Source organism: Aotus nancymaae, unplaced genomic scaffold (assembly GCF_030222135.1).
Source record: "Aotus nancymaae isolate 86718 unplaced genomic scaffold, 86718_ANA_hifiasm-v0.15.2.pri h1tg000062l, whole genome shotgun sequence".
NCBI lineage: Eukaryota > Metazoa > Chordata > Mammalia > Primates > Aotidae > Aotus > Aotus nancymaae.
This window is the reverse complement of record NW_026988476.1, coordinates 5,997,819-6,009,902: the sequence shown is the minus strand read 5'-3', so window position 1 is coordinate 6,009,902 and position 12,084 is coordinate 5,997,819. Positions and strand designations below refer to the sequence as shown.

At 36.3% G+C, this 12,084-nt stretch overlaps 1 protein-coding gene across 8 annotated transcripts in view; it reads left to right on the top strand.

Moving 5' to 3' along the window:
- Positions 1-12,084, top strand: part of RALGAPA1 (Ral GTPase activating protein catalytic subunit alpha 1) — a 297,306-nt gene that overhangs the window by 162,246 nt on the left and 122,976 nt on the right. For all 8 annotated transcript variants that reach the window (XM_012469045.3, XM_012469051.3, XM_021674917.2 and 5 more), the window contains 3 exons: positions 93-248; positions 1,572-1,700; positions 8,204-8,329. In XM_012469045.3, coding sequence (XP_012324468.2) covers positions 93-248; positions 1,572-1,700; positions 8,204-8,329 — 411 coding nt within the window. The remainder of the gene's footprint in view (positions 1-92; positions 249-1,571; positions 1,701-8,203; positions 8,330-12,084) is intronic.

The window sequence follows — 12,084 nt, the reverse complement described above, 5'->3', positions numbered from 1 at the left end:
AGATTAAATACATTGTTTGCTATATTCAGTTACTTAAGTATTTAGCAAATAGTATTTCTTTTTGAATAATAAAACTGATCTTTAAATTTTAGGCAACCATGTTGACTGATAAATATAAACAAGGTAAATTACATGCATATAAACTTATTTGTAATACAATGAAAAGAAGACAAGATGTTTCTCCAAATAGAGATTTTTTAACGCATTTTTACAATATAATGCATTGTGGATTACTTCATATTGATCAGGTAACTGTATATCATCTAAGAAGTAGTTTATATCAGTTGATCTTTGATTCTTGATTCTGTTTAAATCTTAATTTTTAAGGTCTAGAAGTAAAACTATTCCTCTTAGTGATTTATATATAGTTTATTTCAGTTTTATGACCTTATTTGTTCTTGAAACATGGTTGATAATCAAGCTATTATTGTAGGTAGAAGTTTCACTTTAGTAGTTCTCCATCTTTAATGTTGTACCAACCAGTTCACTTTTTGAAGCATTTAAACCATCCTTTGCTTAGGTTGACACCTTCCTTTAATGTTTTAATGTACTTACTCTTAGGAATTTTATGACTGATACTTGAGGTATAATGGATTCGTTCATCTAGTCATGCAACAGTCAGGTTATTTCCAATCTAAGAATCAGCACATCACATTTTCTTATTACTGTCAATTATATTGGCATAGTGACAAATTGATTTAATAATTATATGAGTTGTAATTATTAAATAGTCATAAATATAACCTTAGAATTACTTTGGGGGTTTTGATCTTGGCCATAAACTAAAAGGGTAGGATGTTACAAGTCAGAATAATGTAAATATGTTTATCCTAATATGATGAACTCATAGGTCATTTAGAGAGTATTAATATTAAAAGATAATTAAAAAAATCTCTCTGAAAAATGAAAAAACTTCTTGCATTAATTTAGAATAAGTATAGTGTGCTACCTTATAAACATGTCTCAAGTATAAAATGACTCTTAGAGCTTTTGTTTTTGATAATTTGTACTGAATAATAAAACTGAATACACTGTATCCTCACAGAAAATTCCAAAGGCAAAGTAAATAAATAATCAAGTTAGGAACATTCCCTTAAAAGTGCCTATGTCTAGATTTCTGAGGCTGGATACCTATCATTAAAGGAGTTCAGTTTATTTTAAAAAACAGAATCTTTCCAGTTGTCACATAGCAGGTCATGTGGATTCAGAAATGAGAGTTATAGCACAGAATCAACTAGGTAACGGGAGAAAACTGCTATGCAGTTGAGTTTTACAATGGCTGGGCCTTATACTTTTAACCCTCTGAAGCAAAGAGCCTTCCTTAATCTCTAGTGTGAAAAAAATGCTGTTATATATGCCGGTTAAATGAATGTATTTTCAGTTTACTTTCCATTTGATAGAATATAAGCATGGGTTATTTGGAAGAATTGAAATTATTTTTTCCAATTAGTCAATGTACAGTAATTACCTTTTTTATTATTTCATGTATTACCTATTTTTAATGATACTGGTTAGCTGATATTCAAGATTACATATGTGATACTCATTTTTTCTTCTTTCCTTATTCTAAGGATATTGTCAATACAATCATCAAACATTGCTCACCTCAATTTTTTTCACTTGGTTTGCCTGGTGCCACAATGCTTATTATGGATTTTATTGTAGCAGCTGGTAGAGTGGCTTCTTCAGCTTTTCTTAATGTAAGTCATTTCCTGTTCCTTATCATATAACAAACTTCAGTTAGCCAGGATTCAACTAACCAAGTTGGTAACATAACAAGCTGATATTCAGGAAATTTTGCAATTTAATTGGAATTGATTGCTTTTACTGCATTAAAAAAAAGTAAACAAGAAATTCTGAAATATAAAAAAGCAGTAAAATCTAATAGCAAAACAAAACAGGATTTAAAGTTGAGGAAATCTAAAACTGAGGGAAGAAAGCAAAGAAAAAGCAATGGGCTATAGCAAAAGAAGTAAGAAACAATGGTGAGTCATTGTTACACAGTGTATATGTTTATCAAATCATCATGTTGTACACCCTGAATATATTTTGTCTTCATTAATAATTATATTTTTTTTAAAAAAAGAAATGTGGTAAGGCGCCCACCCTAGGAGGACATATATCCTAGTAGTAAACTCTCAAACTGCACGTGAAGATTTTTTTCATACAGTCGTGGAACTGTGAGACAATGCTAAATAAATCGGTATAAATGGAATATGTTCATCTGTAAGTAGCAGGGGTGAGCTAGAGAGGAAGGCGATATAGCTTTGTTCATAATGCTGAAAAAGTTAGATACAAGCCTAAGGAAGGAATGGGTAACCATTGAAGGATTTTTAGCAAGGAGTGATGTGATCAAATTTATATTTTGGAAGGATCATTCTGTAGCAAAGTGTAAATGAAAATTAATTAACTGGAAGTCTACTGGAAAAACTAAGGGTATTTGTGAGGAAAACATAATTGTCTAGTACTGTATAACTTGAAGAGCAATTTAACGTACCTTATTTCATTGATAAACTGCAACCGTGAAACATCAATAGTGAATGGAAGGAGTTCTATTTGGGGCTTAGTAAGATGCGTATTAGACATCCATGAGGAGATGTCAGAAGAATAATTGCATATACTCAAGAGACGTGTCAGGACTGAAAATTAAAGCTGGGCAACACTGGCCAGGTGTGGTGGCTCACGCCTGTAATCCCAGCACTTTGGGAGGCCAAGGCGGGTGGATCACGAGGTCAAGAGATCGAGACCATCCTGACCAACATGGTGAAACCCCATCTCTACTAAAAATACAAAAATTAGCTGGGCGTGGTGGCATATGCCTGTAGTCCCAGCTACTCAGGAGGCTGAGACAGGAGAATTGCTTGATCCCAGGAGGTGGAGGTTGCAGTGAGCCAAGATCACACCACTGCACTCCAGCCTGGCGCCTGGCAACAAAGTGAGACTCTGTCTCAGAAAAAAAAAAAAAAAAAAAGCCGGGCAACATTAGCTTATAGATGGTATTTAAAGCCATCAAACTGGATACAGTCACCTAGTGGAAACAGACAAAGCAGCTGCGGTATTTATAGCTATATAACCCTGTTTTTCCAGTTCTCTGAGAACAGTAATCATGTGTTACTTATCTTGGTATCTCTGGGACCTAGCATAGCACCATGCTTGATCAGTTATTGACTGAATATGTGTTTATTTAGTGCCTTGTACATACCCAACATTGTACTGAGCCCTTTTGTGGTTCTTAAACTTCCCCTTCCCCTTTTGTACAGCGTATTTTTTTTGGGTGGAATACAGAGGGATATAGAATAAACTAGATATACTTTATACTCAGGGAACATAATGCCTGCTGCTGGGGATATGGAGAAGTATATTAATAACTATAGAATGTAAGGCATCAAATAGGTACCAATAGGAGAAGCACAGCATAGTGGTTAAAAGCATTGTGTAGAGCTGGTCTGCCTAGGTTCAAATCCTGGCTCTGCCATTTACTAGCAGTGTGACCTTGGGCAAGTTACTTAATGTCTCTGTGTTTCAGTTTCTTCATCTACAAAATAAAGATAACCTGCCTCATAGGATTATTTTTTAAGGATTTGTAATGTGGTTAGAACATTATATGACACATTGTATGTGCAATATAAGAGTTTGTTAAAATTATTTGGTAATTAAGAGAATGGAGAGATCTACTTGTTTAGGGGTATCATGAAGGTTTCATGGAAAATATATTCGAATATGTCCCTGAAAGATTAGTAGTATTTGTTTAAATAAAAATGGAAGTGAGGGGACAGTACTCCAGACAGAAGTAAACAGGCATGAGTGAGATGTATTCAAGGAATGACAAATAGTCCATTTTGTTTAGAAGCTAGTTAATCCGTAAGAGTGTAATAGGTAGAAAGAACAGAAAGTTACTTTATTTTTTAAAAAAAATTTACTGAGGTAAAATATACATATCTAATTTACCATTTTTATAATTTTTTATTAATTTAAATTTTGTTTTGTTTTGTTTTGAGACAGGGTCTTGCTCTGTTGCACAGGCTGGAGTGCAGTGGCCCACTCGAGGCTGACTGCAGCCTTTACCTCTTGGGCTTCAGCAGTCCTCCCACATCATCCTTCCAAGTAGCTGAGACTATAGGCATACACCTGTAGTCCCGGGCACCGTGCCTGGTAATGTTTTTAATTTTTTGTAGAAACAGGGTCTCTCACCATGTTGCCCAGGCTGGTCTTGAATTCCTGGGCTCAAGTAATCCTCCCCACCTTAGCCTTCTAAGGTGCTGGAATTACAGGCATGAACACCTGGCCTATTATTGTTTAATGTACATGATTTTTTTTGTTTTGTTTTGGAGACAGAGTCTTGCTCTGTCACCCAGGGTGGAGTGCAGTGTTGTGATCTTGGCTCACTGCAACCTTCACCTCCCGGGTTCAAGTGATTCTGCTGCTTCAGCCTCCCAAATAGCTGGGACTACAGGTACATGCCACCACGCTGGGCTAATTTTTGTATTTTTACTAGAGACAGAGTTTCATCATTTTGGCCAGACTGGTCTCAAACTCCTGACCTTAGGTGATCTGCCCACCGCAGCCTCCCAAAGTGCTGGGATTACAGGTGTGAGCCACCATGTCTGGCATTACACTTTAAATACATTTATATTATTTTCCCCCCTTCTTTCTTTTTTTTTTTTTTTTTTTTTTTTTTTGAGACGGAGTTTCGCTCTTGATACCCAGGCTGGAGTGCAATGGCGCGATCTCGGCTCACCGCAATCTCCGCCTCCTGGGTTCAGGCAATTCTCCTGCCTCAGCCTCCTGAGTAGCTGGGATTACAGGCACGCGCCACCGTGCCCAGCTAATTTTTTTTTTTTTTTTGTATTAGTAGAGACGGGGTTTCACCATGTTGACCAGGATGGTCTCGATCTCTTGACCTCGTGATCCACCCGCCTCGGCCTCCCAAAGTGCTGGGATTACAGGCTTGAGCCACCGCGCCCGGCCTATTTTCCCCCCTTCTTTCTTCCTTTCCCCCCTTTCAGGCCTCTGGTAACCACCAATCTATTATCTTCATGAAATCCACTTTAACTTCCACATATGAAAGAGAACATATGGCATTTGTCTTTCTGTGCTTGGCTTATTTCAGTTAACATAATGTTATACACTTCTACTCATGTTGCTGCAAATGACAGAATTTTGTTCTTTTTCATGGCTAGATAATATTTCATTGGGTATAATACCACATTTTCTGACCGGGCACGGTGGCTCATACCTGTAATCCCTGCACTTTGGAGGGCCAAGGCGGGCGGATAACCTGAGGTCGGGAGTTCAAGACCAGCCTGGCCAACATGGTGAAACCTCATCTCTCCTAAAAATAGGAAAATTAGCTGGACGTGGTGGCAGGTGCCTGTAATCCTAGCTACTCAGGAGGCTAAGGCAGGAGAATTGCTTGAACTCGGGAGGCGGAGGTTGCAGTCAGCCAAGATTGTGTCACTACATTCCAGCCTGGGTGATAGAGTGAGACTTTGTCTCAAAAAAAACAAAATAAATACCACATTTTCTTTATCCATTCATTTGTTGATGGGCAGGTAAGTTGAGTCTATGTCTTGTCTATTGTGAATAGTGTGAGGTAAACACAGGAGTGCAGATATCTTTTTGTTATCTTGATTTCCTTTCTTTTGGATATATACCCAATTGTGGAATTGCTAGATCATATGGAAGTTCTTTTTTTGATTTTTTGAGGAACCTCCATACTGTTCTCCATAGCAGCTATACTAATTTACATTCCTACCAACAGTGTATGAAGGCCCCCTTAGAAAGGTACTTTAGATCTTTGCTTCCCAAAGTGTGATCTGCACACCAGAAACATTTGGCATGATCTGGGTGCTTATTAGTAATGCGGAATCTCAGACCCCATCCCAGACCTATTTACTGAATCAGAATCTGCATTTTAACTAGATCACAAATAATTGGCAAAATCATTGGTTAAAGATTGAGAAGCACTGCTTTAGACTACATTTTGAAAAGGTCTTGAATGCCAGGAATCAGGTTATAATGCTATATTAGATAAACAGTTAAAATTTTTTAAGGTGATGAGAGATATGATTGAATCCATTCTTTGGGAACATTAAATCAGTATTAATCTAGGAGTAAATTAATGGGAGACAAATTAGAGATGGTAAACAAGTTACAGGGTTATTATAGTATAATCAGAGTATACAGATGATAAATCTCTTTGATACTAGCAAAAGTTGATAGAATTCAGAAGATGCTAATATATAAACCAATGCCATTTTTATTAATTTACTGGGAAGACTATTACTGTTCAATGGGTTATTCCAGATGACTAGTCAGCACATTTCCTGCAGCTTTTTTCAAGATTCTGCAGGAGAATTAAGCCCTAGTGTCCCAAGGCATCTATTTTATCTGACTAATCAATTTTAAATGGCTAACTAACTTCTCTCTTATGTGTCTAATACTATGCATTATGTAACATCCTTGAGAAAATGTAGAATATAGTCATTTTTTGCATTCTCTGGTTCACATGAGGGACACTGTTGAGAAAGGCTGCATAGGAAACCAAATCATTGCAAGAATCAAGCCTAACATATCTCCACAGTGAGGTTAAAACAAGTCTTTTTCTCTGATGGTGTTAAAAATACCTAGTCCAGTCTGGGCACAGTGGCTCATGCTTGTAATCCCAGCACTTTGGGAGGCCGACACAGGCGGATCACTTGAGGTCTGGAGTTCAAGACCAGCCTGGCCAACAATGGTGAAACCCTATCTCTACTGAAAGTACAAAAATTAGGCGTGGTGGCGCATGTCTGTAATCCCAGCTACTGGGGAGTCTGAGGTGGGAGAATTGTTTGAACTTGGGAGGCAGAGGTTGCAGTGAGCTGAGATGGTGCCATGCTCTCCAGCCTGGGTGACAATAGAGTGAAACTCCTTCTCAAAAAATAAAGGAAACACATAGTCCAAATCTTGCTCTTTGTATTCTTATCTTAGATTCTATTCATATCATCCTTCTGTTAATGCCTTCTGCCCCCCACCCCCTTAAGCATATTATAAAATAATTGATTTCCTTTTGCCTTTCTTAATTATGATCACATTCCAGGTCTGCCCCCATAATATCCACATACCTGAATATTCACAGTTACCTGATCTACCTATACAGAAAAACTCTCAGCTGATCTCATTTGTTAAATATTGATTTTTTTTTGGATCACTTTGATTTTTATAAGATAACTTTTATTTTAAATTGGAATGGTGAATGTGAGTTCACTGCCCCTTTTTTTTTCTGTGCCCTTCTCCTGATTGTAATTACTGTCCTTTTATACTGCTGCTCTGTATCTTTAAATATGGATTGTTTTTTAATCTAGAAAAGAGTTGTTTTGTTGAAAATCACGTAAGAGAGTACTACACCATTGCCTCTATTACAATATTTATTCAGATGTGAAAATCCTCTTGGAGATTGGTTCTTAATTTATGTGAATAGAAATATTATATTTCTAATAGATTTGTGTTTAGCATTTTTGTTAGGTATTATTAAACATATAAATCAATTTGCAGATGTTTTAGAAATAAGACAATATATTAGTAGGTGGATGTTGATGTTTGGTGGTCATGTAAGAAGGCAGAAGAGAAAAAAGAAATATTCAGTGTTGGCACTTCAGAATGGCTTAATACAGCTAAGGAAAAAGGGTGAAAAGTTACCTTCATCTGCAGTCCAGACAATTTCTAATGTTGCTTCTAGTAAGTGGTATAGGCAATGCTTTTCTTACGTGCATATCATAAAAACCATCTAGATTAGTTTCTCTTTCATATAGTTAATGTATTTTCTTCTTTATTTATTCATCCTTGGTAATAAATATAATCTAGTAAATTAAGTCATCAGCTTATTAGAACAATATATCACAATGTGTGAGTTACCTTTAAAATTATTTATGTTTTTACTTATTATTAGGGTAAACTGATGCTTGTAGCTAAGGTGTATTTCTTTTTACAGTCTTATTAACTATGACTGATTTGAGGAAAGCTCTGTTACTTGTTTATTGCATTTATTGACACTAACAGTAGTTGATGTGGAAATTATGAATGGAAACTTAAATCTTTTTGTGTTTTCCCTTTCCTTTTTAAATTTTGTTTTATATAACACTTCCCCGTCTAATGTAGTTGGATAATAAAGCAACTTTTCTGATAATTTCATAACACCAGTATATTTTTAAAATGTGATACACAGGCACCAAGAGTAGAAGCACAAGTTCTTCTGGGATCTTTGGTTTGCTTTCCCAACTTATATTGTGAACTGCCTTCCCTTCATCCCAACATTCCTGATGTTGCTATGTCTCAGTTTACAGATGTTAAGGTAAGAAATCAGATGCTAATTTTTAGCACTTAAATTATTTTATGATCATAAAGTATATGCAATAAAATTTGTATTCTTTCTTTTCTTTTTGAAATCGACACAATTGTTAAAGAACACTAGCCATATCCTCCAGACACAAAGGATGGAATGTTCGTTAGGAGCATATCCTTTTTTGTGTTTAAAACTGCTTTAGAGCCGGGAGCGGTGGCTCACGCCTATAATCCCAGCACTTTGGGAGGCCGAGGTGGGTGGATCACGAGGTCGAGAGATCGAGACCATCCTGGCCCACACGATGAAACCCCGTCTCTACTAAAAATACAAAAAAATTAGCCAGGCGTGGTGGCACGCGCCTGTGTTCCCAGCTACTTGGGAGGCTGAGGCGGAAGAATCGCTTGAACCCAGGAGGCAGAGGTTGCAGTGAGCCAAGATTGTGCCACTGCACTCCAGCCTGGTGACAGAGCAAGACTCCGTCTCAAAAAATAAATAAATAAATAAATAAATAAATAAATAAATAATAAATAAATAAAACTGCTTTAGAACCTTTTTCTTGTTACTGAACATACTCACATGTCTACCTCTTAGGATTCATTCACTCACCAAACACTTATTGAAATATCCCATGAGCCAGATACTGTGCTGCTAATGTAAAGCTTCTAAGATTGAGATGGTAAATTAAACCTGCACATTAGACTCTCTCCCTCTCCCAGTTTTTCAGTGTGATGAGTCAAGCATAGTAATGGAAAATTCTATGGCATTGGGGTGGAGATCCTATGTACCTGAAGCATTAAGGGGCTTGAACAGTAGATGGTACAAAATTAATGTGACTATACAGTTGCCAGTGGAACCTACCACAGATATTAATCCTTTAAAAAAAAAGAAAGAAAATTGTGTCCAGTTAGGAGCAGACATGCCACATGACCCTTGTTAATAAGCCTTTAAAATTTTTCTGGTAGAAAAGCAGTTAGTGCTCTGAGCCCAGCAAGGTGCCTGTTGGTAATTAATTCCTTCAGTAAGTTAAGACCTGTCTTTTACTGAGACCTTCCTTACTTAACTGAATGGCTGTACATTATAAATTCCCAAGGGTTTAACAGTCCTAAGAAGTTGTGCTTGTCACAGTAATTGCCAGATGGTCTTTGTATTTGACCTGAATTGGTCCCTAGAATTAGAAGTGCTGAGAGAGGGGAGACATAGCTCCTCAGGTGCTAAGCAGATAGTTTTTATTTTTTGTTTGTTTGTTTTTTAACTAGCTTTTTCTGAAGTTTAAAAAACAATCCAGTTTATGTTAGGAGTGTTGCATACACTTTCTATAGCATCCATATTTCTCTTTGTTATGTTTATCATACTTGTAATTACTTGTTCAATGTCTGACTTCTACTTCAGACAGATATACATCACAAGGTCTTACTTTTTGCTGTATCATCATATCCTAACATACTGCTTGACACCTAGTATATACTCAGAAATCATTTGTTAGGCCGGACATGGTGGCTCATGCCTTTAATCCTAGCCAAGGTGGGAGGATTGCTTGAGTCCAGGAGTTCAAGACCGGTCTGGGCAACATAGGGAGACGTTGTCTCTACAAAAAATAAAAAAATTAGCTGGGCATGGTTGCACACACCTGTGGTTCCAGCTACTTCGGAGGCTGAGGTGTGAAGATCACTTGAGCCATGATTGTGCAACCGCACTCCAGCCTGCATGACAGAGCAAGACCTTGTCCCCTGCCCACCCCCCAAGAAAAAGGAAATCATTTGTTAAACAAGTGAACTTGAATTATATATAAAATCATAAGGGTCAATGCAAATTTGCAGTGACACAATAAAAACTATATAAATTGACCTTTGCCCTTCAAAGATGTAATAGCTATGGTTTCTTTTTTTTTTTTTTTTTTTACTGTTCTGAAGGTACGTCAGAAACTATGGTTTCTTTTATTCAGGAGATTTTGAAGGCCAAAGATGAGCTGTAGTTTTAATTTATTAATGTAGTTTTGAGTGAGTTAGGGGTTAACCTCACTTACTATATACTATCTGCATCTGCGTTTCAGAGCAGCCTTGTTCTCTGTTGGCCTTTGTGTAGGCAGTAATGGCTGACGTGATTTAAAAAAAAATCTCCAAAGTAAGAGAAAAAAATTTTTGTATGAAAAAAAAATCTCCAAAATAAGAGCCAGTTCTAATAATATTGAAGAAAGGAAAAAAAAGTAATAATTTTTCTTAGTCAGGAAATGAAGATTTAAAGGGAAAGTTACATGCCATGGTTATCATATTTGATTTTTACATTTTCACCAAAACCAGATTCCATATACTCTAAACTACAGCCACATGGAGCTTCTTGGTTTTATGCTTTGGAAAAACTATTTTCTCCTACTGAAGTGTCATATATAATTGCTGTCCTCTTTTTGCCTCTCTTTATCGCCCCAAACACATAGAATCACAATTTCTGACTTTAGTTGTCTTTCAGAATCCTATTTATCTAAGAACCCTTTGTGAAGTCTTTTATGACTTCTAAGATGAGTTATTTGCTCACACAGAACTTTGTACTTACCAGCTTGTTTGTTTTTTTTTTTTGGTTTTACAGTTCACTCATTTAATAGTGTTTAGTATAGTCACAGAATTGTGCAGCCATCATCACAGTCAATATTAGAACATTTTCATCATCACCAAAGAAACCCTTGTATACATCTCCCTACCCCAAACTCTTGGCAACTCAGATTTATGTTCTGTCTTTATGGATTTGCCTGCATATTTTATATTACTCGATTCTGTATTTTAGTTGTTTGTTTACAAATCTGTCTCTCTCTCTCTCTGTGAACTGTAAACTTCTTAGATAAGTACAGCATTTTAGCTAACTTCTTGTCTCCAGCCCTTAAGACAAACTATATTACATAGAAAGCTCGCATAGCTATCAATTGGACTAAATGCTGAATTTACAAAGTCAAAGGTTGATGCTCTCAAGGAATTTACATTGTATATCACTGATAAATGATTATTGAATGAATGTATGAATGATTTTTTTAAACCAATGAACAAAATTCTTAATCATCAAATCTAATGGCATTTTTGTTCTCCTTAGCCACTGTAATATTTGATCCTGTTGATGTTTCTGTCCTTTCTGAATGTCTCTTCATCTTTTGTTGCGCAGATCTATCTTGATTTACTTCTTGCCTAAGTATCCTGACTCCTTAATAGACTATTTTTCTTTTCTCTGCTTGCTAAACATACACGGACTTCAGTATTTTACCCTTGTATTTCTTCTGTTTTCTCCGTTTTGAATAGTTTATTCATTTACATAATTTTAACTAATATTTTAACATCTCAAAATTCATTATCATACTTTACAAATTATTAAGGATGAATATTTCTCCCTTAGCTTTATTGAGGTAAAATTGACAAAAATTGTGCATATCTAAGGTGTACAATATGATGTCTTGATACACATATACAGTGTGGTAAACATCAAGCTAGATAACATATCCATCACCTCACATGGTTACTTTTTTTTTGGTGAGGGGGCATAAGAGCAACCAAGATCTGCTGTCTTAGTAGATTTCAGGTGTACGATACTGGTACCGTATTGTTAACTGTAGTCACCATGCTATACATTAGGCTCCAGAATTTAGTCATTCTGCACATTTGAGACTTCATACCCTTTAACCAACATTTTCCTGTTTCACCCACTCCCTAGCCCCTGCTAACTACAATTCTACTCACTCCTTCCAAGACTTCAACTTTTTATATTCCACATGTAGGTGAGAACATGCA